The sequence below is a fragment of the Choloepus didactylus genome, chromosome 13 (genome assembly GCF_015220235.1).
Source record: "Choloepus didactylus isolate mChoDid1 chromosome 13, mChoDid1.pri, whole genome shotgun sequence".
In the NCBI taxonomy this organism is placed as follows: domain Eukaryota; kingdom Metazoa; phylum Chordata; class Mammalia; order Pilosa; family Megalonychidae; genus Choloepus; species Choloepus didactylus.
In genome coordinates, this window is record NC_051319.1 from 77716749 (window position 1) to 77743435 (window position 26687).

General features: G+C 38.7%; 2 protein-coding genes across 6 annotated transcripts in view; one reads left to right on the plus strand and one right to left on the minus strand.

The window, feature by feature from the left end:
* SAR1B (secretion associated Ras related GTPase 1B) overlaps window positions 1-15294 on the minus strand; it is a 37019-nt gene extending 21725 nt beyond the window's left edge. Inside the window, exon 1 of one of the 2 annotated variants that reach the window (XM_037802180.1) lies at window positions 15155-15294. The gene's annotated coding sequence lies outside the window, so the exon portion shown is untranslated. Of the gene's footprint in view, window positions 1-5148; window positions 5287-15154 lie in introns of those variants that run through there. The other variant, XM_037802179.1, reaches the window with a different exon arrangement.
* The window catches only part of SEC24A (SEC24 homolog A, COPII coat complex component), an 85607-nt gene continuing 74094 nt past the window's right edge, over window positions 15175-26687 (plus strand). The window contains exons 1-2 of one of the 4 annotated variants that reach the window (XM_037802176.1): window positions 15647-15779; window positions 26029-26074. Coding sequence is in view for 3 of the 4 variants with exons in the window: in XM_037802178.1 (XP_037658106.1) it covers window positions 15683-15779 (97 nt within the window). In the remaining variant the exon portion in view is untranslated. Of the gene's footprint in view, window positions 15780-26028; window positions 26075-26687 lie in introns of all 4 variants that reach the window. The other 3 variants (XM_037802178.1, XM_037802175.1, XM_037802177.1) reach the window with 3 other exon arrangements.

The window sequence follows — 26687 nt, forward strand, 5'->3', positions numbered from 1 at the left end:
TAGTCACTGAGGGTGACCTGTATTTTACTACCTTAAAACCTATACCCATTCCCCTTTCTAACATCAGAATGTTCCCCCCACCATCTTTGCCTGAAATCTTCCTGTGTCAGGCACAAGCCAAAATGATACGGAAGAAATGAGTTCGCACTTGAGATAGTATTTAAGAGACAGATGGGGTGGAAGAGCCAATGGAACTCAGGAAGGGTAAAAGGAAAACTAGAAGAGACAGTGACAAAAGTGGGAAGGAAAGAAGTTAGCTGTATTAAATATAGTTGCAGAGAGGTCACAGCTGGCTTTGGTGTCAAGGAGATAAGGAGACAATTGTTGATAGGATGAGCAGTGTGCAGTGGAGCAATGGTGCAGGAGAGCCTGTGGCCAGTGCTTAAGAGTAGAGCAGATTATTGATATTCTGTCTAAATGTTCTATAAATTACTGAAAATAGTGTATTAAAGACTCCTACTAGTACTAAACCAAAAAAAAAAAAAAAAAAAGAGTAGAGCAGAGCCCATCTCTACAATTCATTAACTCTGTGATTTTGAACAAGTTCCAAGTCTCTTCTGCAAAAGTTCTCAGGGTGTTGAGACAAATAAATGAGAAAGAAATGCAGAGTTAGTATTTAATACCTGATTGCTGTCATTATTGAGAACTGAATGGGATGGGAGTTAACAAATAGAGACAGCGAGGAGAGACTGCTCTTATAAAAAGTTTGAAATGGAATGAGGTGAGTGAGATTTTCTTCTTAAGGAAGGGGAGGAGGGTGCTTAATATGTTGATACTAAAGGGAAGGAGCTAGTGGAAAGGAAGAAGTTAAAGATAAAGAGAGAAGGACAGGGAAGGAATTAATGAAAAGGAAGGTGTAAGGTTTTAAGAGGAACCTAGTCTGAGAGTACATCTCTCCCTTTAGGATTAGCAGGAAACAGGGCCAGGAAACATATAGTGACGTGGTAGGACTCTGACTCCAAAAGTGAAAAAGGGGTGTAGAGAAATCTTGAGGAGCAGAGTAAGGATTAGAATAGCTGCTGTAGGGGAATGAATCAAGTTAAAGGTTGCTAAAAAGAATGAAGGGCTCAGTTGAGATTGAAAAGCACTCACAGTAGTGCCAATGGGCATTGCCCACCCTCACCACCACCACCCTGTCTCGCTGCCATACACCAGCTATGCTCAACTTTAGAGAACATGAAATGGCTAGGATTAGCGACTTCCAGGATAGGGACTAAAAAAGGACAAAGCAGAACAGGCAGGTGAGAATACTGCTGAGAAGGGTTAAAGTGATCTGATCCAGAAGTTCAGACTAAGGGCATAAAGTCATGAAGGCAGGTAGCCTGTGGGGATTGGATGGCAATCAAAGGCAGACTTCTCACAGAACAGAACTGGGAGAACAGGGAAAAAGTCTTTAAATGAAAAGGCTCATATAGATGTAGTGAAAGGGTGAAAGAGATGGAAGGTGGGCCAGAAGTGTACCGGCAAAGTGAAGGAGAATAGGGATTCAAAAATTCAAGAAAAGATCAAATCTCAGTGGTGGCAAGCACCAAGGGTGCTCCCTGGCAAGATCAGTTGAAGAGAAGTAGAGGTGAAAATGTGTGAACTTGGGCTATAGGGTAATTTGTCCACAGTGACAGGCAGAGTGATCACCTAAAAGAATGAAGAACAATACTACAGAAAGCAATGCTAAAGAAAGCAAGCTTGTGAATGAAGTGGCAAAGTCCTCTCTGAAGTGACGAAGTGACTGTTGGTAGGTGACAGCCCAGAGGATTTGTGAAGGTGGAATGGGGTGAGCCTTGAAGGAAAAAGGATTTTTTCTATTGGGATAATACCAATTTGCTGTTGTATAATCTTTCCCAAGAGGAATAATCTAAACACACATTAAGGAAACTCTTCTCTAGAAGATAATCAGAGAGGTTTACACTTCTATAGAGTGGTGGTGTAAACATCAAAACAAGCTAGAAGTCATTTAAAACAAAATTAACTAATTTTTTTAAAAAGTAGATCTAAAAAATGCCCGACTAAGAATAAAAGTCACTTAGCCACAGACACCTGAGCCCTGAGAACAGGTTACACAACACCATGAACACACTATTAAGACATGTGAAGAGCAAAGGTTAAGAACAAGGAAACATATACAAGTCAGCAGATTTATTTATTGCACGAACACCAAACAAGAAGAGTCCCTACGCAGGTTAGAAAAGTGATCTACTCAAGTAACCTAAAAATCAGTGCAAAGGGTGTAATGGAACAGAACTTCTCAGATTACAAACAACATCCTAAAGCCTTGTCTTGCTAAATTTATATGGATGATTCCATTTATATAAAATGTCCAGAATAGGTAAATCCTTAGAGAAAGTAGATTAGCAGTTGTCAAGGGACTAAGGGGAGGGAAGAATGGGGCATAATTGCTAATGCGTATGGTGTTTCTTTTTGGGGTAATGAAGACGTCTGGAATTAGATAGTGGTGATTGCACAACATTGTGAATATACTAAAAACATTTAATTGTATACTTTAAAAGGGTAAATTTTATGGCCTGTGAATTATATCTCAATAAAACTATTATAAAAATTAAAAGAAAGGCAAACTGAACAATATTACATGGACTTTTAATATTTACAACTGATTTACATGAGCAATTAAAAAGAACCATTTAGGTACGAGCTTTTAAAAAATGCACATAAGATAAAAGCACTCCAAAGGATAGTGCTGGGGGAAAATAAAAGACCTAATAGTCTAAAGAGACCAATACTACATAAGATTTTTATCACAGACTCAGTGCATTAATAATTTTGGAAAGCAAAGCATGGGACAGCCATGGTGAAATGGATGGAGAACCCAGCCTAGAATTTCAGAAACCTGGATTTTTAAATGCCCCCCTTTGACCTACTATTATTTCATTCTGGGAAAACCAATGGTACTGAGCCCCAGCTTCTTCTGTATAATGGAAATACCACCTGCCACACAGAGCTGTAAAAACACTTTGAATACTAGGCATATAAAAGGTAGTATTAACTTATTCAGGTTAAGTTAGATTCAATTAGAATTGAAAGCACAGAATTTTAAATGCCAATTTAAAATTTCAGTCACCAGAAAAGGCCCTAGAATAGTTTCTTCAACTGCAGGTAAAGAAATTTCACTCGAGAGATTAACCTTAATTTTCTACCCAATTGTGTCAGGCTTATGATTAAAAGGTATACAAGTTTAACAAGACCAGTAGACAAGATAAATACTATATGTAAGCTAATTTAGGAATCATGTACTCCTTCTCTTCCCAAATGCAAATAGTACTAGGAGAAGGTCAAACTATGCATAACCATGTTTTGTAGAATTTTAGCAAGGCTCTTTGCATAACTAAGGATGGACAATTACAACATTTGAATGTTTGCTAGTTTAGAAATATTCTCCCCTAAAATTGTTAGATTTTCTTTAAAAAAGATGAAAAAGTGATGCAAATAAAAAACTCAAGGAAATATTTTAGGATTTAATGCAGAGCAACAATAGAACCAAATGTTTTTGTTTCATGTAATCAACAACAACAAAAATTAATGCTCAAGTTCCCTTTAGGGAAAAGTGACACTCAATAGAAAGGTTAAATCCATGAAAAATATAAGTAGCAGAATTTGTCTTAAGAGTAAGAAAAGGAAAAAAACCCTATATATACATATATAAAAGTTGTTTGTGAATCTGAATACTGAACTTGCCAATACTGAATTAAGAAAATGAAAATCTACATAGGCAATGACAAATTCAATCTGTAAAATACTGTTATTTGAAGTTATTCTAAAAGCTATAAACAAGGAAGAGACACTTTTCAACACTGTGATTTAAAAGTTATTTGCTTAGTAATGTTATGAAGAGAAATATTTTGACTTTAAGCCAAGTACGTACTTAAAGGAAAGGGAGAAGAAATAATGAATCATTATTATAGAACTCTGGTTTGTAAACCCGAAATGAGGGGATAATGATTTTTATTTCTTACAGTCTAATCTTTTGTGGCAATTTTTGCTTGAATTTCTACTCCAATACAATAGTGCAAGGCAAAGGAAGGTTAAAATGTACTTAAACTGCTAATCTTCATAATTACAGACAATACTTCCCTAATATTTCTAAAAGGAAGGCAACACCTGTTCTGCTAAGTCAGAAAATACCACTGAGCTATCTTAAAGTTTTAAAAGTTCAAAATATTGTTGTGACAAATGCAAATCCACTAAAAGGTACAATGTTAGATGTAGATACTGTTTTGCACTAATCATCAAAAACCTGTAACTCTTCCCTTATGTGTAAAATGGAGATGATACTACTACCTTTCTTAGTGTGTTTTTGTGGGCATAGCTAGTGCCTTACACATAAACGTTCCTTCCCTTCTTTCAATTTATTTGCTTCAATGCAGCTTACTCTTGACTGATATTTTAACACTACTTAGGATGTTCTTCAGAGTAAGATATTTGGCAGCACAGAGCTTGATATAAAAAGATGCAAATAAACAATACTAGGTTTAATTTTTCAAGTTAAAAGATTTCTTCACCTCATTTAGCCCAATGTACCAAATATCTTAAACTCCTGACGGTTTGGTCTCTTTGCCAACGATGTCAGCTTTAGCTGTTTCAAAACACTTATCTATCTCGTTGGGAAATCTGGGAACACTTCGGAAATCATTACTGTCCTCCGCCCCCACCACCGCCATGAGTGTATCTTTTCTCCAACCAATTGCGGCTTGGGCTAAGGCAAACGTTAAGCACCACTAGTAAGGAAGCTCAGTTTGCCCCCACATTAATTGGGAAAGCTGAAAATAACACGCGGTGTCACAGCCTCTTGGGCTGTCAATGATCTCCGCCGCCTTCACCTTACCAAGTGAGGAAACTGAAGCCCGGGGGAAGGAAGGGGCTTGGCTGCAGTTTACAGCCATCTAGTTTTTTCCTAAAATAACCCATGTCTGACAGCGGCGGTGTGCTGCCCGGAAGGCCACTGGAGCACCCCCCACTGAGCAGGGCAGGGACCCGTCCTCGTCGCGCCGCCTGATTCCCGGGCGGAAAACAGGCAGTCTTTCCTCGCAGGACCACAGGCAGGCGCCCCGGGCCGGCCCACGGCCCAAAAAGTGCGCCTTCTCTGAGGTCGACAGCTGTCTCCCACCGGTTCTCCAGGGGGGCCCGAACGCCACTGACCTGAGACTGGAGAGAACGTAATTCCTGGGTCGGCCTGGACCCTACAACCTCCGAGCCCGAAAACCACAGCGCGACGGCTGCCGCAGCCCCAGCTAGTGTCAGATCCTTCCGGGCCGGCAGGTGCGCACTTGCGATGTTCCGTGGGGCTGCAGCACCGCGGGCCCGCAGTTCCGCCTCCTCACGGTCAGGTCACCAATCCCCGGGCTGGGCGAGCCCACCGGCCCCAGCTCGGCCTCCCCACGCCTGCCCGGGGTTCGGATGGCCTGCAGGCCTAGACCCAGCAGGGAATATCGGGGAAATTATCCTTAACACCCGTTTTTTTAAAAATACATTTTTAAAGTACACGTTTCTTGAAACTCCCAGTAATTTGCAAAATGAACTATGTACAAGATGATGTGTGGATGATGAGTATTCAACTTTAAAGAAGACTTTCTTGACTCTGATGTTCTTTGCCATCAATGTTTACTTCCTTAAATGTGTTTAAATTGGGAATATTTGAGTGCCTTGAATGGAAGTATGATGACAGGGCTTCAGGACTACTTTCTGGCCTAGGTTTCTAAGTGACAGGAACAGAACAAGGAGCTATTTTGTTATTCGATGGATTCCTAACAAAGCCTTAAACCAACTTTGCTCAGGGGTCAGCAGATGGAAATCTCAGTAGCCCATTCCAAACACTCTCAGCACTTTCCATTACCATTGCCAGAACTGCATTTCCCTACCCGTCCTTTTCACCCAGCTAACTCTTAAACTCTTAAAGTTTTGGCACAGGTACCCCTCCCTCATCAAGGCCTTCCTCCGGATTAGGCCTTCTTTTAACATGTTTCCCTAGCAACTGTACAATTGTGCTATCATTGAAGTTATCCTGCATATAATTGTACAACTAAACATGTGATTATCTGTAAAAAGTTTTCCCCAATAGACATTCTATATGATTTGTTAGGTCATAAAACATATCTGCCTTTCCCCCCCTTTTATAGTGCTTGGCACACAATAGGTGATCAATAAATATTTGTTGACCAAGAAATTCATTCATAACATGAAGGACTCCAAGGTACTTCTTTTTCCTCAATGGCTGAAGAGTTTGCCTAGAGTCCATTGTTCTGAGTGGAAGCAACCTGTTTTTCCAGTCTGGATCCCCTCTACCTCTATTCTCCTCTCCACTCACTGTGTCTTGAATTCAGTTTGGCTTCTTCAACACTGGTAAATGGCCTGAGGCACTTCCTTGGACTCCTCAAGATTACTCTACAGAACTGGACCTGGGTAACCTTTCTTTCCTGACATCTCTGGCATTTTGGTCAGTCTGTTTAAAGTCTAAATTATGATTCCTGCTAGCTTCAGCAACAAATTGGAGAACAAGTAGGAATGGGGGAATGTGCAAATAAGCAAGACATAGTCTCTTTCTCCAAGGACCTTTCAGTTTAGCGAGAAGTATGTTAGGTCACAACTAACTATTAAAGAAGGCAGGGACACACAGATCAGCACCACAAATACAGAGAGGTGCTTCCATGATAAACTTCTAAGATATGACACTGGCACAGAGAGTTGACAACAGAAGCGTACATGGGAAAAATCTACACATTTCATACTAGGGACTATAATTAATAGGAATACCATATGAGTATTACACAAATACTAGGGACAAATAATTGGGGGCTGACAAGAGCTGAGAGATGTTTTGGGTCATGAGAATTGTTTAAAATGGAGAGTTATGAGGATTGTACAACTGAGGTGATGATGGTGTGATATATGGATGAATTATTGTGGATATAACATATGCTATGTGAACTTAGGAACCCCCTACTTTAGTCAGGCCCTCAATATTGAGGCTTGCTTGGGTGAAATATGGCTATAAAGAGGAGGCTGAGCCCAGCTGCAATTATGCCTAGGAATCGCCTCCAGAGAACATCTTTTGTTGCTCAAATGTGGACTTTCTCTAAGCCTAACTCTAAATTCATCACCCTCCCCCTGACGTGGGACAGGACCCCCAAGATGAATGAGCCTTCCTGGCGACGTGGGACATGGATTCTGGGAATGAGCCTGACCCTGGCATCGAGGGATTGAGAATGCCTTTTTGACCAAAAGGGAGGAAAAAAAAGCAACAAAATAAGGTTTTAGTGGTTAAGAGAATTCAAACAGAGTTAAGAGGTTGCCCTGGAGGTTACTCCTATGCAAGCTTCACCTAAATATGCCAAATGACCACAATATGATAAGCCCAAGTAAACAGTAGTCCCAAAAACCTTACAGAATACCTGGATCCCTATCTGAGACTCTATAAAAGTTTCACTCACTAAGCTTATTTGTCAGAAACAAATCCTTCAGAGTGCTCCTATGCCAGGTAAATCCCCAAAGCCAGAAGTAATAGCCTCTTCAAGAACATCAACTAGATGTGTCCCCTTTGCTCATAAAGTTGACACCCCTTTTCAACATGAATAGGTTAAGGTGGTCACTGCCTAGACATCCCTGAAGATTGGGAAAGTGATTAAACTAGAGGAAGGGGTAGCAACAGACAAGATGGAATATACAAATGATTATGAATACCTTAGTTACTAGGGTATTAGAATAGTTAAGAGGAAAGAATTGAAATGGTGGAATTGTAGCCCATAGCATCCTTTGAAATTTGTTCTATAGCTACTTGTTAAATCGTAATTTGAAAGCTGTACCTTTTTGTACATACGTTACATTTCACAATAAGGAAATAACTGAAACTGTGGTACTACAACTTATAAATAACTTTGGAAATTTCCTATATATGTACTTATTAAATCATACTTTGAAAGATATTACCTTTTTGTATATATGTTTCTTAATAAGGAAATAACTGAAACTGTGGAATTGTAACCTATAATATTCTTCGAAATTTTCTAACTACTTGTTAAATTGTACTTGGAAAGTTATCACTTTTATGTATATATGTTATATTCTACAATAAAAAATATTAAAAAAAAAGAAGGCAGGGAGAAAGAAAGGATAATGAAATAAAACATGGTAGGGGGCAGTGAGGAGTGAGGGGATTGGGAGGCAGGAGAAGCTAGTGTTTGAAGTGAGCCTTAAAGGATGCATAGGTTTTATTCCCCCCATCTTTTTGATGATCGTTGTTATAATAAAAGAAATACATGGTGTTCTAGTTTGCTAATGCTGCCAGAATGCAAAACACCAAAAATGGATTGGCTTTTATAAAAAGGGGTTTATTTGGTTACAAAGTTACAGTCTTAAGGCCATAAAGTGTCCAAAAGGGTACCTTCACCGGAGGATGGCCAATGGTTTCTGGAAAATCTCTGTTAGCTGGGAAGGCACGTGGCTGGTGTCTGCTCCAAAGTTCTGGTTTCAAAATGGCTTTCTCCTAAGACATTCCTCTCTAGGCTGCAGTTCCTCAAAAATGTCACTCTTAGTCGCAGTTGGGGTATTTGTCCTCTCTTAGCTTCTCTGGAGCAAGAGTCTGCTTTCAATGGCCGTCTTCAAACTCTCTCTCATCTGCAGCTCCTGTGCTTTCTTCAAAGTGTTCCTCTTGCCTGTAGCAAGCTTGCTCCTTCTGTCTGAGCTCATATAGTGCTGAATGGGTGGGACCACACCTCCATGGAAATTATCCAATTAGAGTCATCACCCTCAGGTGGGTGGGGCACATCTCCCTGGAGACACTCAAAGGATTCCAATCTAATCAGCACCAAACCATCTGCCCTATAAGATTGTATCAAAGAACATGGCTTTTTCTGGGGGACATAATACATTCAAACTGGCACACATGGTAATTTAAAAATGTTTGTAAAATCCAGAAAAATATAATGGAAATAAAAGTCACCCTCAGTCATACCTAGCAGATATAACTAGTTTTATAAGATTATAATCATACTATATACAGTTTTGCAAAACTTAAAATTTAAAACTTAAGCCTATATCACAGGTACTTTACCATGTAATTAAGTATTCCTCTAAATCATGAATTTTAATGGCCGCATTTCTAATAGTTAAGAGTACAAAGTCTAGCTACAGACCAGACTACAGACGGGTTCCAATATCACTAGCCACTTGAAGTTTCAGTTCTTACATATGTAAAATAGGGACTCATATCCTGAAGAAATGATATATCATAATGAGAGAATAATATACATAAAGGAATAGAGATGAGAAAAACACCAGGCAGGTATAACAGTTTGATTGAATAGGTACGGGCTGGACCATGGGATCTCGACTCCCAGACTATGGAGCCTTTTCGGGTTTTGAGAAGAACACGAACATGGTCAGAGTTGTGTTTTCGAAAGTTGCTCTGGCAGGGGGTTGTACTGGAAAAGAACAAGACTGAAAGCTGAGATCAGTCATGAGGCTGCTGCAATTATTCAAGTGAGAGGTAATAGAGCCTGGGTTCAGTCAGTTGGAACAGAGAAGGAAGTGATGTGTGAGAAACTACAAAGGTTGAAAACCATAGGATTTCATGATGATTGTGTGTGGTTAGCAAAAGTAAGCGAGATATCCAAGTCCAAAGTTTTAACTTGGATTATTAAGTCCATTTCCCTCTATCTTCACTATGACCACGTTAGTACAGGTCACCATCATCTTTGGCCTGGTGTATTGCAACAACTCCACTTTTGATTTTTTTAATGTATTCATCTTAAAGCATGAATTAGATCAAGTTATTCCCTGTTTAAAATTCAATTGCTTCCCCCTAAAAGTCTCCCGAGTGCCTCTTTGTTGCTCAGATGTGGCCCTCTGTTTCTAACTAAGCCACCTTGGTGGATGAACTCATTGCCCTCTCCCCTATGTGGGACCCGACTCCCAGGGATGTAAATCTCCCTGGCAACGCAGGACATGACTCCCGGGGATGAATCTGGACCCAGCATCGTGGGATCGAGAGCTTCTTGACCAAAAGGGGGATGCAAAATAAAATGAAATAAAGCTTCAGTGGCTGAGAGATTTCAAACGGAGTTGAGAGGTCATTCTGGTGGACATTCTTACGCACTATATAGATAACACTTTATAGGTTTTAATATACTGGAATAGCTAGAAGTAAATACCTGAAACTACCGAACTCCAACCCAGTAGCCTTGACTCTTGAAGACGATTGTATAACAATGTAGCTTACAAGGGGTAATGGTAGGATTGTGAAAAACTTGTGGATTGCGCTCCTTTTATCCAGTGTATGAACGGATGAGTAGAAAAATGGGGACAAAAACTAAATGAAAAATAGGGTGGGATGGGGGGTTGATTTGGGTGTTCTTTTTTATTTTTATTTTTTATTCTGATTCTGATTCTTTCTGATGTAAGGAAAATGTTCAAAAATAGATTGGGGTGATAAATGCACAGCCATATGATGGTACTGTGAACAATCGATTGTACACCATGGATGACTGTATGGTATGTGAATATATCTCAATAAAACTGAAAAAAAAATTCAATTGCTTCCCAAAGGCTATAAACGACAAACTCCTTACAACGGCTTATGAGGCCCTTGCTGCTCTGGCCCCTTCTACCTTTCCGGGTTCATCGCTTGCCACTCACTGCCTTGCCTATCACAGAAGCTCATTCTTGCCTTTGTAGCTCACTCCTTAACTTTGCCTGGGGCCCTTCTTCTCCCCATCTTCTTTCTTTGTTTTGCTAGCTTTCTTATCCTTGAGATCACAGTTTAAATATCACCCCCTTTCCTAACCATCCTATTCAGTGAGGTCCCTGCTTGTTATTTCCCATCTCAGTGTCGAATCCTCAATAGCACTTCTCACAATTAAAATTTTAAACACATATATTTACATTTTTGTTTCCGCCACTGTAAACTCCACAGAAAGAAGAGACCTTGTCTGTCCTGTTATATTTTTGCTCGGTGCCTAGTATAGTGCCTTGCATATGGAAAACATTTAATAAACATTTACAGAATAAATGAATTAATCAATGAATGCATGAAGGAGCTGGTGAGGTCATTCAGAAGAAACAGTCATCAGAAAAATGCAGGTTTAGAGTGGAAGGTATTTCAGATCTCCAATACTCCGGTGCAGGGGTGTGTATGTGGGGGTGGGGTAGGGGGTGGTTGGTACTTGGGGTTAGAAAAGGAAAAAAGAAGAGGTGGCATTTGATATCATACCTACAGCCCTGCCCAGGAGAGATGGGGCCTGACCAGAGTTTGACACCATTTAAGGTACAGTGTTAAGCCTGTGAGTATCAGATGGGATGCAATGTAGTATAACAGTTAAAGAGACTGAAAAAACTAGCAGCCAACACAGGTTAGAAACAAACAAGAGTGGTGTGACCTAGGTTACAGTGCAATAGGAATTTATAGTAGTGAATCAATGAGAGTCAAAATAGAATAGAATTTTGGAAGAGATGGCACTTTAAATTTCTTCATTCAAAAATGTTTTATTGAACAGCTGTTAAATGTCAGGCCCCCAAGTCAAGGGCTGAAAAAACACAGGTTAATAAGATATAAGTGTTGATCCCTACTCTCTGAAAACTTGGACTGGGAGAAAGATATGAAATCAAAATTGTATCTCAGAATTGGTAGGATATGTATGGATTTATATTCTATTGAGGAAAGATAAACATAGAAACAAATATATAACAATGATGAGAAGTGCTATGAAGAAAAACAAGCAGGGTAAGAGGGTTTATAAGAGTGAGCAGAGAGGATATACTGTTGTATAGGGTGTTAGGAGGCCTCTTCAATAAGCTAACATTTGAATAAAGATCTGAAGAGGTAAGAGATTGAAAAAATTCAGTTTTATTGAGATATATTCACATACCATACAATCATCCATGTTGTAAAATCAACTGTTCACAGTACCATCATATAGTTGTGCATTCATCACCCCAATCAATTTTTGAACATTTTCCTTACACCAGAAAGAATCAGAATAAGAATAAAAAATAAAAGTAAAAAAGAACACCCAAATCATCCCCCTCCATCTCATCCTATTTTTCATTTAGTGTTTGTCCACATTTTTCTACTCATCCATCCATACACTGGATAAAGGGAGTGAGATTCACAAGGTTTTCACAATCACACTGTCACCCCTTGTAATCTACATTCATTGTTATACAATCGTCTTCAAGAGTCAAGGCTACTGGGTTGGAGTTTGGTAGTTTCAGGTATTTACTTCTAGCTATTCCAATACATTAAAACCTAAAGAGTGTTGTCTATATAGTGCATAAGAATGTCCACCAGAGTGACCTCTCAACTCCATCTGAAATCTCTCAGCCACTGAAGCTTTATTTCGTTTCATTTTGCATCCCCCTTTTGGTCAAGAAGATGTTCTCAATCCCACAATGCCAGGTCCAGATTCATCCCCGGGAGTCATATCCTACATTGCCAGGGAGATTTACACCCCTGGGAGTCAGGTCCCAGGTAGGGGGGAGGGCAGTGAGATCACCTGCCAAGGTGGCTTAGTTAGAGAGGGCCACATCTGAGCAACAAAGAGGCACTCAGGGGGAGACTCTTAGGCATAATTATAAGCAGGTTTAGCCTCATGCAGAGAAATTTTAACTTACTTTAATTAGCAGGCATAGGGGGCAATTACTGATTTGGGGGTACAGGAAAATAAAAACTGAATCAGCATTTTAGCATCTTAGTTCTATGTGCAGAAAGGATTGGAGAGAAGGAAACCAGAAAGATGATTCCAACAGTTCAAGATCAAGGTGATGAAAAGTAATCAGAGTGGGCAGGGAGAATGGCAAGTACCACATAAAGATGAAATATTTTCAAAGAAAACAATGGGATTTACTTTCAAGATGTTGGATAAGTGTAGTTGTGACACAGATTCAGAGCTGCTGACTTTACATACAAACAGATGTCCCATGAAAGGCAAATGAAGCCAAAGAACTGTTCCTAAAATAGAGCAACAAGTTTCAGTAAATAAATTAGCTGACCTGTTTGTAATTCAAACCACTTACTTTGCGTTTGTTTGAAATAGAAACAGAATTTTAAAATTTTAGTAAGTAAAGGACCTAAAATAATTTCCCCTATCCTGAAAAGTAAACAGAATTGAACCTGTTTATCAGCTGATAATGTAACAGTCAAGAACAGGCAGGCAATAGGGCCCTAGTGAGAGTCTAAGTTCACTTCTGCATACAAGCAAATTTTATTAGAAATGCCTGTCTTCCTCTTTTGGGTCTAAATAAATAATCAAATGTAGTGGAGTCTTTTTTGTGTGGTGCTTGTGCCCTTACTGAAAGTTTCTTGTCACTTATTACTATTTTGGTTATAAATATTTAAGTAAGGTAGAAGGCTCTGAAAATAAAATCAGAAAATTAATATATGAAGGGTGTATAGTGGCAGAAGGGTCCCAATGTTCTGGAAAAGAAAGATAAAAAAGTAGACTGCATTATTTACATCAGTTTAGAATTGTATGGTAGCATACAGTAATTACCGGTAATTGACCAATGAAAAACCAGTATCTTTACCACTGATAATAGCACTAATAATTTTTCCATAACATATATGTGGCCAACTTTAAGAAGTCAGAGAAGAATCTGGTATTGTTTGGATAATACTTAGTAAGAAAATTATTTAACTTTTTTACATGGTGTCCCAACTCAATTATTTAAACATACCTTCTTACCATCACTGAGGTTGGGAAGACGGAAAATGCTGCTTTTATAAATACTTTAAAGCTGACTACATTGAAAATGTAAAAAAAAATCGAATATGTAAAAAAACATTTTGCCATAGTTTTGAGGAGAATACTACAGAGAAGCTTAGGGCTAAAATGAATTTCAGAAGAAAAGCATTGTTTACTTATTAGCAAATTATTTATATTTATTTAACCTGATTTAACCCATCAGGTTATTTACTTTTTAAAATGGCAAATTTTCTCTATCAGTTTTCTCTGAACATACTGATATTGCTTAAACAGATCAAAGTCCAAAGAAAGCATGATTTAACTAAATCAAACCCCTGTGCCAAGGTCAACAAACCAGTCATTCAGAAGTTCCATAAAAAAGAAAGAATTAAAGTAATGCAACTTCAAGACTAGGCCTGAACAGCTGCCTATTTAAAGAGTGGCCCCGATTTCTGGTCTGACCTCAGGAAGACCCTGTTCCCCTCTGAGGTCTGTTCTCTTTAAAACATTGAGGGGCATTTGTTTGTATATCTATTAAAATGTTCTTGGGATATATGATTTGGGATTTTGTTACAGGGGCTCTAAGGTGAAAGCAGTTTAACTGAAAGTATCATCATCATCTTAAAGAAGGGTTAGGATAAAATTTAACATTTAGTAATTTGAATTCTTATTGCTTGTTTTACAGGCCTGGCACACTGTTCCAGGTCTTGCTCTTCTTTTGGATGTAATGTGTCTAATATTTCATAGCAGGCATTTGATATTAAATGAGTTAGGTAAGATGTACTTCACCCGGAGGTTGTGTAACTACCTGTGCCATGACAGTACAAATCTCTAGTTTAAAAAAAGGACCTTGTCAAAGCTCAGAGCGTTTAAAACCTAAGTAGAATGAAGGTAGCCAAGATAATTGAGATCATTAATTAACTATGTTGTCTAATCACTCCAGTTTCTACCTCCCTTTTGCCTCAAAAATAACAAAAATCTACTTGCCCAGAAAGGAAGTTTTAATTGTTCACTTTACTGTAAAGTCTTGGAAGAGGAAATAAAACTGCCATTAAAATGACTGATCAGTTGTGCTGTTAATGAATTTTGGCATGTCTATGCTATGAATCAGTGAGTTTAAAAACTAAAATTACCTCTAAATCCTCCAGTCTCAAAGCAGAGACCTGGTCTTCGATTTGATTACACATTTAACTCACGTAAATATTAACCACTCTTTAAAAAAATTATCTTACAATATACACCTGGAATATGGTGAAATGTGAAAATGAAATACTGAGATGAATATTAATCTGTTTAGCTACCAGAAGTGTTATAGTCACGAGAGGACGATAACGTCTGTCTTGTCAGGTAGTGAGAACCGTCAATCTCACTCCCCCAAAGCGGCTACAGATGTTCTGATTGTTCTCTGACCCTGGCCCTGCCTGAGAGATGACGTTCACAACGGCAGCAATTTCCGTAGCCGTGACACATACCGCTTCCGGCCGACGGCGGAAGTCAGCGACGTGGCAGGCAAGACCGTGCACGGTCCTTAGGGTCGGGACACCCCCAGCTGTCAGGTGGCCTCGGGGTAGCCCCACCGGGATAGGAAAGCGCGCCAGCGTCGCGGGGCCAAGCCCGGAGCCGGAAGTGCCACGTGTCCCCATTGCGCCTGCGCGGCCGGCGTCTGACAGACACTTCCTGTAGGGCCTCGCTCCTTCTTTCTGCTGGGTTGCCGCCTCCCGGTCTAGCATTCTCGGCCTGGCGTTCGCGGCCCTGTGTCCTCGCGGCGCTTCTGGCCCGACCGGCCCAACTCCCAAGCCTCGGCACCCAGGTCAGGCCGAAGCCTCCGGCGAGCTGGGGAGAGTGCGGAGCAATGCCTAGGGCTTGACGTGCCGCCCTCTCTGCTCCCAGCCTTGAGTTTCCCCCACCCGTCATCCGTTTTCAGCAGTCGACTTGAAACTCTGCTTGGCGTTGTCGTCGACTCCGACCAGTCCTTTCCAGTCCCTGTAGGCGCTGTCGTCATGTCCCAGCCGGGGGTACCGGCCTCCGGCGGCGCCCCGACAGGCCTCCAGGTCCAGAACGGATCCACCTCGGCTTTAGGGTCTCTCTACACCAACGGTGAGTGCCGTCTGTGGATTTGGGGTGGGAGGGGGGGCGGACAGACAGGGCCCACGCTATAGCTGACCTTTAGTTGCTGCTGCTGCTGCCTGAGGCGACCGAGGAGAAGGGGGTGTCCTCCCGGCCAGGTTGTGGAGCGGATGGTGGTGGGTGGCTGGGCCACGGAGACTGCGGCGAATGTCCACGCTCAGACCCGGGCTCATCTTAATGTTCCACATGCATTCATTCAGCAGTTAATGAGCACCTAGTGTGTGCAAACTCCTGGGTAAACCTGGGTGAAAAAAACAGAGGTGATCCCTACTCTCAAAATTCGGATTTAGGGATTATAGTGGCTGTTTATGTGCCTTCCCCCAACGGGCCACCTCACCCCAGGTTCAAAGAGAGCAGCGTTTGGGGAATGATTTATCTCTATTCCGCAAGGCCTGCAGTGGATGGGGGGCATTCTCAGTCTGAGTTGCAGAGATGAATGAGTGCCTGTACTTTTGGGAGAACCCTTCAGGGCCGGCTCATCTCCTCCAGGACCTTCCCAGAATTTTGCTTAGGCCATCTGTTCAGTTTTTCAACTTTGGAAGAATCAAATGGAGGGGAAGATCTATTTGATTTCCTCAGATCTTTACATCATTTGGAAAGTGGTTGGATACAGCTGTTTGAACCTCCAACAGGAGTGTACAGGTGGCACTATAGTTTGTCATTTCATTTGACAGTGTCTTATAATTTTACACCTCTTCTAGGATTCCTTAAATTGTCTTACACTGACTTGGAAAGTTTGTTATAATTGAGAAAGACACATATTCTGCCAACAGCTTGCTTAGTTACCCACTTACCTACAAATCTTTGATTTATGGAAATAAAACTGGTAGAATAATAGGAAAGCACTTAAATTGCCTATTGGAATATAATATTGCTGTGACCCACTTACCTACAAATCTTTGATTTATGGAAATAAAACTGGTAGAATAATAGGAAAGCACTTAAATTGCCTATTGGAATATAATATTGCTGTGAAATGTAAGAAAATAGCCAATGACTAAAATTGCTAATTTATATTGCTTTTAGAGAAGACTTGTTTTCTTTACAAAGAAGGCTCTAGAAGACTTAAAAATGTTTATGAGGAGGCAGGTATGGGGTAGAAGCAAGAATAAGTAGGGCACAGGCACTAGAGTGGTGTTAAACCGAATCAGTTGTTCTTTCTCAAATTTATAACAGATTATGTAAACTACATTTTATCATGGGATATTTAGTAACGTTTACACTAAAGATGAAGTTATTCTGTGACATTCACTTTAAGATCAGAAAACTTAAGCAAGTTGTCATGTCTTTTTCTTATAATCTATAAATTTCAATTCACATGAACTTTAAATGGCAAACTCCACAAATGTGCTTGTATGTTGATATGTAAGGTAGTTGTGATAATTTTGAAATGTTAAAGGAATTAAACCACTGTGATATGCTGTATTGGAGATGTTGTCACTATGTCACCATGTTGATTTGATCCTGTCCTACAGATAGTTATCGCACACCTTTTAAATTCTGGTCCCTGGGGATATAGAAGAGAATAAGAAAGGATAGAAGTTGCCCAGAGTCAGTTGGGGATTCAGATATGTAACTGGTGATTTGAATGCAGGGTGATAGCAGCTAGAATGCAGCCAACTGAGGTAGGGAGGAAAATCATAGGCCTGCAAATTCATACCCCTTTTAAGATATAATTTTGACAGTATTTTTTATAAGCCCCATTTCTAAAATTTTTAAAATAACTTACTCTCAGTAAATAGCTAATATTGGGTTGCTTTATTGTTCATCCTACTGATAATACAGAGAATAAGTATGTGGTCGAGAATTGAAGGGCAGGGTATTTTTCTAGAAGGTGATAAAAAAGTTTAGTGCTTGAATCTAGTTTTAGTTAACTCATTTTCTTTTTTTTTTTTTTTTTTTCTTTTTTTTTTCCCATGGATGTTTTGTGGGTTTTTCCTGTTTGGGTTTCACTCTCCTTTTTGAATATTTAGGTTTGTAATTTTTCCAAATGTGGACAGGTTTTTTTTTAAATTTTTTTTTTAATTAAATCTTCATTTTATTGAGATATATTCACATACCACGCAGTCATACAAAACAAATCGTACATTCGATTGTTCACAGTACCATTAGATAGTTGTACATTCATCACCTAAATCAATCCCTGACACCTTCATTACCACACACATAAAAATAACAAGAATAATAATTAAAGTGAAAAAGAGCAACTAAAGTAAAAAAGAACACTGGGTACCTTTGTCTGTCTGTTTGTTTCCTTCCCCTGTTTTTCTACTCATCCATCCCTAAACTAGACAAAGGGGGGTGTGGTCCTTATGGCTTTCCCAATCCCACTGTCACCCCTCATAAGCTACATTTTTATACAATTGTCTTCGAGATTCATGGGTTCTGGATTGTAGTTTGATAGTTTCAGGTATCCACCACCAGCTACCCCAGTTCTTTAGAACCTAAAAAGGGTTGTCTAAATTGTGCATAAGAGTGCCCACCAGAGTGACCTCTCGGCTCCTTTTGGAATCTCTCTGCCACTGAAGCTTATTTCATTTCCTTTCACATCCCCCTTTTGGTCAAGAAGATGTTCTCCGTCCCACGATGCCAGGTCTACATTCCTCCCTGGGAGTCATATTCCACGTTGCCAGGGAGATTCACTCCCCTGGGTGTCTGATCCCACGTAGGGGGGAGGGCAGTGATTTCACCTTTCAAGTTGGCTTAGCTAGAGAGAGAGGGCCACATCTGAGCAACAAAGAGGCATTCGGGAGGAGGCTCTCAGGCACAAATATAGGGAGGCGTAGCCCCTCCTTTACAGCAACCGTCTTCCCAAGGGTAAAACCTATGGTAGGGGGCTCAAGCCATCAAACCACCAGTCCCCTATGTCTGTGGTCATGGTTAACTCATTTTCAAGACAGTAATTGCTGCTTAAATATTCTGAAAAGTCTTAAACTTTAGGTTTAATGTAGCTTGCTTTTAATTGCATATTATAGTGCAGTTGGATCTCTAGATATTGTTTTAGATCAAATCAAAAGATCTAATAGTCACTTTTTTTCATTTTTCCTGTAAATTACTTTCATAATATATGGTGTCATTATATTACAGAGTTCCTCACACATCAATAAATTTTTCTTTGTGATAGATTGCTACATTGCTTTACAACCTAAAGGTTTTTCCTACAGGTTTTACTAAACCTCTGTATAGATTTGTCTGTATATATTTCCTTTGCAAAAATTGATTGTGAAACTGCAAAACTACTTAATCTGGCAATTCTTCATCTGATTATCATGTAATATAGCTAAAGGGAAATAATGCCCCACTATTAGCTACTTCATTAATTATTTTAATCAATTTGCCAAGGCAGTTAGAAACTGCAGTTTTATTAATTTCATAATTACATAAATTTTTGTAATATTTATGTGATATTCGCTTTTTGCATGTAGAATTAGGGGTGGAAAGGGTAATTTCCTCCCTCCTCCTCTCATCTGCGCAGATTCCCCTATTTTATTGTAATTTTGTAAAATAATATGTCTCCTCTCTAGATGGTAAGCCCTATCAGGGTGAGAATATCTGCTTTTGCAGATCATTTCTCCAGCTTCCCACATGGTGTCTGGCGCATTTTAGGAGTTCATTAGTTTTGTCAAATGAAGGTTTTAGAATTCGTAGATTTTGCAGTTCACTTCACTTATTTATAGTAAGTTAGAGCTCACTTCCAACTTCTCTTCTGGTTCATTTTTCTGTGGGTTTTTGCAACATATTAACAGCCAAAACACAATAGAATATATGGGTGGGTTTTTCTTTTCTTTATTCATCAGTTTAAATGCTAATATCTCTATTTTAGGAGTAACAAAAAATGTATATCTGTTTTAGTTTCACATGACATAAACCATATTTATGATTGTTTATTTAATATAGAAAATCCTTACTCATGATAAAAGCATGCCATGAATAAAAATGGGCACATGTTCTATAAAACTGATCTTGTGGCTGAGTTGCATTTGATGTTTTCTGTGGGAGGAGTCACTCTGGATTCCCATAGGACTCTTTGTAGACTTGTATTAGAATTTAAGGAATTGTATGTTTTATGTGTTGAGTTTCGTGTTTGTGCTGACAGCCTTTGAGCTCCTGAAAGACAGAAATAGTAACAGTAAGAACTAACATTTATTGTTCATTTACTATGTATCCAAACACTGTGCTAGACTGTATTATGTGCATCATCTCGTGTAACCCTCATAATAGCCCTATGGGGTAAGAACTGTTATTTTTACTGTGGAGAAAACGGGGCCAAGTGGTTAAGCAACTGGCTCAAAATCACACAGCTAATAACTTGTGGAACCCAGATTTAAACATGGGCAGTTTTATTTAGCTGTTATTCTAGTTATCTGGTTGTTACCCCTGAATCCCAGGACTTAGCACCTTGAATTAGTGGCTGAACCAAGTGTCAGAACCTTCTTGATTTCTTTATGTAAGTGGTTGCATATAATTATAGTAAATATTTGATGATATTTTTCAAAACTGCCAGCAAGCTTATTTTCCTTTGGATTATAATTAGTGCATGACCTGACCCTAACTTATGTTAGTGTTTAGTCAGTTTCTCAAAGCACAGGCAATGAAAGAAGAAATAGATAAATGGGACCTCTTCAAAATTGAATACTTTTGTGCTTCAAAGAACTTTGTCAAGAGAGTGAAACAGTAGCCTACTCGATGGGAGAAAATATTTGGAAATCACATATTCGATAAGGGTTTAATATTCAGGATAAATAAAGAAATCCTACAACTCAGTAATAAAAAAACCCAATTTCAAAATGGGCACAAGACCTGAATAGATACTTTTCCAAAGATGAAATGCAAATGGCTGAAAAGCATATGAAAAGATGCAAAACATCATTAGTTATTAGGAAATGCAAAACAAAACCACAATTAAATATTATTTCACATCTACTAGAATGGCCATTATAAAAAAAGACACAGCAAACTACAAGTATTGGAGAGAATGTGGAGAAATAGGACCACTTATTTACTGCTGGTAGGAATGTAGAATGGTGCAGCCACTTGTAAGACAGTTTGGCAGTTCTTCAGGAAGCTAAGTATAGAATTGCCTTATGATTCGGCAATCCCACTACTAGGTATATACTCAGAAGAACTGACAGCAGGGACACGAACAGACATCTGCACACTGATGTTCATAACAGCGTATTCACAATTGCCAAAAGATGGAAACAGTCCAAGTGCCCATCAACTGATGAATGAATAAACAAAATGTTTCCTTGGGAAACCACCTTTTCTGTTTTCAGTTCTCACCCAAATGGTGCTTCCTCAGTATTCTTACAGTGCCCTAAGTTTCCCCTTTCTTACCACTCTGTTTTGTCATTGCCTGGTCGTTTGTTTTCTCATCTGGCCTATAAGCTGCTTGAAGGCCTGGATGGAGTGGATCTTAGTCAATTTTGGGTCCTCAGAAGATACTTAGTGATATTTGTCTTTTCAATCAAGGAATGAATAGAATATTCTCAGTTAACCGTTTGGAATAAAATAAATAATTAGCCTAAATCAGTCTTTAACTAGATGATTTGTCAGGGAAAAAGATTATTTCAGATGAAATTATTTGGTCTATTAATAGTAGAATTATCAATGAGTGCTGCAGTGTTAAGGACAAAAATATTTTCCTTAGATGATGACAGTAGCTAACATTGAGCGCTAGTTATATGAGAAGCACCGTTGTAAATGTTTCACATAAATAAATCACAGTTTCATATTTTATTAGTTTCCTTTTGCTGCTGTAACAAATTACCATAAACTTAGTGGCTTAAAACAATGCAGATTTATCATCCTACAGTTCTGGAGGTCAGAAGTCCAAAATGGGTCTCATTGGTCTAAACTCAAGGTATCCTCAGAGCTGCATTCTTTTCTGAAGGCCATAGGGAAAATCTGCTTTCTTGCCTTTTTGTTGGTTTGTTTGCTTAACTTTTTATTTTGAAATACTTTAAAGCTTATAGGACAGTTACAAAAATAATACAAACCCCATAAAGAAAACTTTAGGATACTCCTACATCCCCAGATACCCGGATCCACCAATTTCAACATTTTCCCACATTTGCCATATCATTCTGTCTGCCTATTTGTCTGCCTGTCCATCTATCCATCTGCTTCTCAATCCATTTTCTGAACATTTGTTTCCTGCTCCTTGAACACTTAATACTGCCATGTCCGTTTTCTAAGGACAACGATACTCACTTATATAACCCCTTTAAATACAGTTGTCAAGTTCAAGAATTTAACATAAAGCTTACAGTCTACATTCTAGTTTTTTCATATGTCCCAATAATGTCCCTTTGAGTCTTTTCTCCTCCCTTGTTAGATCTGTGGGCTTTATAGTAGGCTTCAAAGTCAGGAAGTGTAAGTCCTCCCACTTCATTTTTCTTTTTTAGAATTTTTTTTTTTTGCAATTCGAGGCATCTTTCTCTTCCAAATAAATTTGATAACTAGCTTTTCCAAGTCAGCAAAGTAGGTTGTTGGAATTTTGATTGGAATTGCATTGAATCTGTAGATCAGTTTGGGTAGGATTGACATCTTAATGACATTTAGCATTCCTATCCCTGAACACAGAATATCTTTCCATTTCTTTAGGTCCCCTTTTATTTCTTTTAGTAAAGTTAAGTAATTTTCTGTATAGAGGTCTTTTACATCCTTGGTTAAATTTCTACCTAGTTACTTGATTTTTTTTAGTTGCTGTTGTGAATGGAATCTTTTTCTTGAGTGTCTCTTCAGTTAGATCATTTCTAGTGGATAGGAACATTATTGATTTATGTGTATTAATCTTGTATCCTGCCACTTTGCTAAATTTATTAGCTCAAGTAGCTGTCTCATTGAGTTCTCAGGGTCTTCCAAGTATAAGATCATATCATCTGCAAATAATGACAGTTTTACTTCTTCCTTTCCAATTTGGATGCCTTTTATTTCTTTGTCTTGCCAAATTGCTCTGGCTAGAACTTCTAGCACAATGTTGAATAATAGTGGTGACAGTGGGCATCCTTTTCTGGTTCCTGATCTTAGAGGGAAGGCTTTCAGTCTCTCGCCATTGAGTATTAATGCTGGCTGTGTGTTTTTCATATATGCCCTTTATCATATTGAGGCAGTTTCCTTCAGTTCCCAACTTTTGAAATATTTTTATCAAAATAGGATGCTGAATTTTGTCGAATGCTTTTTCAGCATCTATTGAGATGGTCTTTTGATTTTTCACTTTTGAGTTGTTAATGTGTTGTTACATTGACTGATTTTCTTTTGTTGAACCACCCTTGCATGCCCGGAATGAATCCCACCTGGTAATGGTGTATGATTTTTTTAATGTGTCTTTGGATTCAATTTGCAGGTATTTTGTTGAGAATTTTTGCATCAATATTCATGAGGGAGATTGGCCTGTAGTTTTCCTTTTTTGTAGCATCTTTACCTGGTTTTGGTATTAGAGTGATGTTAGCTTCATAAAATGAGATAGGTAGTGTTCCATTTTCTTCAAGTTTTTTAAAGGGTTTAAGAAGGATTGGTGTCAGTTCTTTTTGGAAAGTTTGGTAGAATTCTCCTGTGAAGCCATCTGGCCCTGGTCTTTTATTTTTAGGAAGCTTTTTGATTGCTGATTGATCTCTTTGCTTGTGATTGGTTTGTTGAGGTCTTCTATTTCTTCTCTGGTCAGTCTAGGTTGTTTATGTGTTTCCAGGAAGTTATCTATTTCCTCTAAATTATCTAGCTTGTTGGCATACAATTGTTCAGAGTATCCTCTTATGATTTTTTAAATTTCTTCAGGATCCACAGAAATATCCCCCATCTCATTTATTATTTTATTTGTGTCTTCTCTTTGACTTTGTCAGCCTAGCTAAGGGTTTGTCAATCTTGTTGATCTCAAAGAACCAGCTTTGGTTTTATTTATTTTCTCTATTGTTTTTTTGTTCTGCATATCATTTATTTCTGCTTTAATCCTTGTTATTTCTTTTCTTCTACTTGGTTTAGGATTAGTTTGCTGATCATTTTCTATCTTCTTCAGTTGTTTCATTAGTTCTTTGATTTTAGCTCTTCCTTTGTAATATATGCAGTTAGAACTATAAATTTTCCCCTCAATACCACCTTTGCTACATCCCATAAGTTTTGATATATTGTGTTCTCATTTTCATTCATCTCTAGATATTAAAGCAATTTCTCTTGCAATTTCTTCTTTGACCTACTGATTGTATAGGAGTGTGTTGTTTAACCTCCATTAGTGAATGTTCTAGATTTTTGATGGTTATTGACTTCTAGTTCCATTCTATTGTGGTCAGAGAATGTGCTTTGAATAATTTCAATCTTTTTAAATTTATTGAGGCTTATTTTATGCCCTAGCATATGATCTATACTGGAGAAAGTTCCGTGGACACTAGAGAAGAGTATATAACCTGGTAATTTGGGATGTAATGCTCTGTGTATGTCTGTTAAGTCTAATTTGTTTATCACATTATGTTTTCAGTTTCCTTATTGGTCCTGTCTCTGGTTGATCTATCTATAGGAGATAGTGATATTTTGAAGTCTCCCATAATTATTGTGGAAACATCTATTGCTTCCTTCAGTTTTGCAGATGTTTGTCTCATATACTTAAGAGCACCTCGATTAGATGCATAACCATTTGTGATTGTTATTTCTTCTTGGTGAATTGTCCCCTTTATTAGAATATAGTGTCCTTCTTTGTCTCTTTGACATCCTTGCATTTAAAGTCTATTTTATCTGAAATTAGTATTGCTATGTCTGCTTTCTTTTGGTTGTGGCTTGCATGGAATATTTTTTTCCATCCTTTCTCTTTCAATCTCTTTGTGCCACAGTATCTAAGGTGAGTCTCTTGTAAACAACATATTGATGGTGCATATTTTTTAAACCATTCTGCCAATCTGTATCTTTTAATTGGGGAGTTTGATCCATTCACGTTCAATGTTATTAATGTTAAGGCAGTTCTTAAATCAGCAATGTTATCCTTTGGTTTTTATTTGTCAGATGTATTTTTTTCCCTTCTCTCTCTTTATTTCCATTAAGGTACCCTTACTAAAACTCTTCAGTTTTGTGCCCTTCTTCAGACCTCTTTCTTTTTCTCTTTTTGTCAACCAGTAGAACCCTCTTTAGTATTTCTTGTAGGGTCTCTTAACAAATTCTTTCAGCATTTGTTGGTGAAAATTTTAAGCTCTCCCTCAATTTTGAAGAAGAGCTTTGCTAGATGAAGAATTCTTAGCTGGCAATTTTTTTCTTTGAGAATTTTACATATGTCATACCACTGCCTTCTCACCTCCATGGTGCCCGCTGAGTAGTCAGTACTTAGTTTTAGGTGGTTTCCCTTGTATGTGGCAAATCACTTCTGTCTTGCTGCTTTCGAAACTTTCTTCTTTTCTCCATTTGACAGTCTTATCAGAATATGTCTCAGAGTGGGTTTATTTGGATTTATTCTATTTGGAATTCATTGTGCATCTTTGATTTGCATATTTATGTCATTTAGAAGGGTTGGGAAGTTTTCCCCAATAATTTCTTTGAATACTCTTCCTAGCCCTTTACTCTTTTCCCCTTCTGGAATACCAGTGATTCGTATATTTGTGCGCTTCATGTTGTCCATCATTTCCCTGAGATCCATTTCAAATTTTTCGATTTTTTTCACCATTCATTCTTCTGTGCTTTCATTTTCCATAACCTTATCTTCGAGTAAATTTGCTTATTTATTCCTCTCCCTTTTCAAATCTTGTGTTATGTGTCTCAAGAATATTTTTTTAAATTTAATTTTATTGAGATTGTTCACATACCATATAATCATTGTTTGCAATAGTTATTTTTTCCCTATATACCCCTCTATTATTAACTTCTAGTTATAGTGTCATACATTTGTTCTAGTTCATGAAAGAGATTTCTAATATTTATACAGTTAATCACGGACATTGTCCACCACAAGATTCACTGCTTTATGCATTCCCATATTTTAAACTCCAACTTTTCCTTCTGGTGACATATGTGATTGTGTTGTCCTCCAGCAGTTGTTCCAGATTAGTTACTAGTTGTTCCGGATGTTTATTAGTTGCTCCATGGGACTGACTAAATTCCATACCTCTCTATGCTGCGATCTTGCCCTGCCTCCTCAAGAATGTTTTTAATTTGATCAATGGTATCTTTTATTTCCATAAGATTTGCTATTTATTTATTTATTTATTTTACTTACTCTTAAAAATTCTTCTTTATGCTCTTCTAGGGTCTTCTACATGTCCTTTATATCCTGAGCCATGATATTGATGTTTGTGAGTACTTCTTTGATTAATTGCTCCAAGTTCTGTGTTTCCTCTGGCTTTTTAACTTTGATGTTTGGGTTATCCATATCTTCTGGTTTCTTCATATGCTTCACAATTTTCTGTTGTTTTTGGACTCTTGGCATTTGCTTATCTTGATAGGGTTCTTTTAGGGTATGCGTGCTTATTTGAACATTTGTCTATAATTTGACAGAGCTATATGTTGGTGGAGTGCACCTTCCCTGACTTAGCAGCAGATGGCACTCCTGAGCCACCTCTTACCCTCAAGCCAGTTCTCCCCAACTTTGTCTGTGCACTGAGTGGGGGTCCAAACTATGTGGAGGTCCAGTCAATACACCAATTTTCTGTGTGCGCTGGGGACTGCCAGCCCTGTGGGTGGGGTGGGGGGTGTGTCCTGTGCAATTTGCAGGGAGTCTTCTCCAGGACACAGTGTCCTGGCTGTTACCGGGGGTGGAGTACTCTGGGGCTGCAGAGCTGCATGTCTCACCTTCCAGCTCAAATGCCCCACAGTCCCTCTGTGCCGGGTGCCCATGAGTCCCTGGTATTGGGGAAGGTCTCTTGGCACTTCCGTGTGGTGCCCCTGCCTCTAGGCTGTGCACAGCAT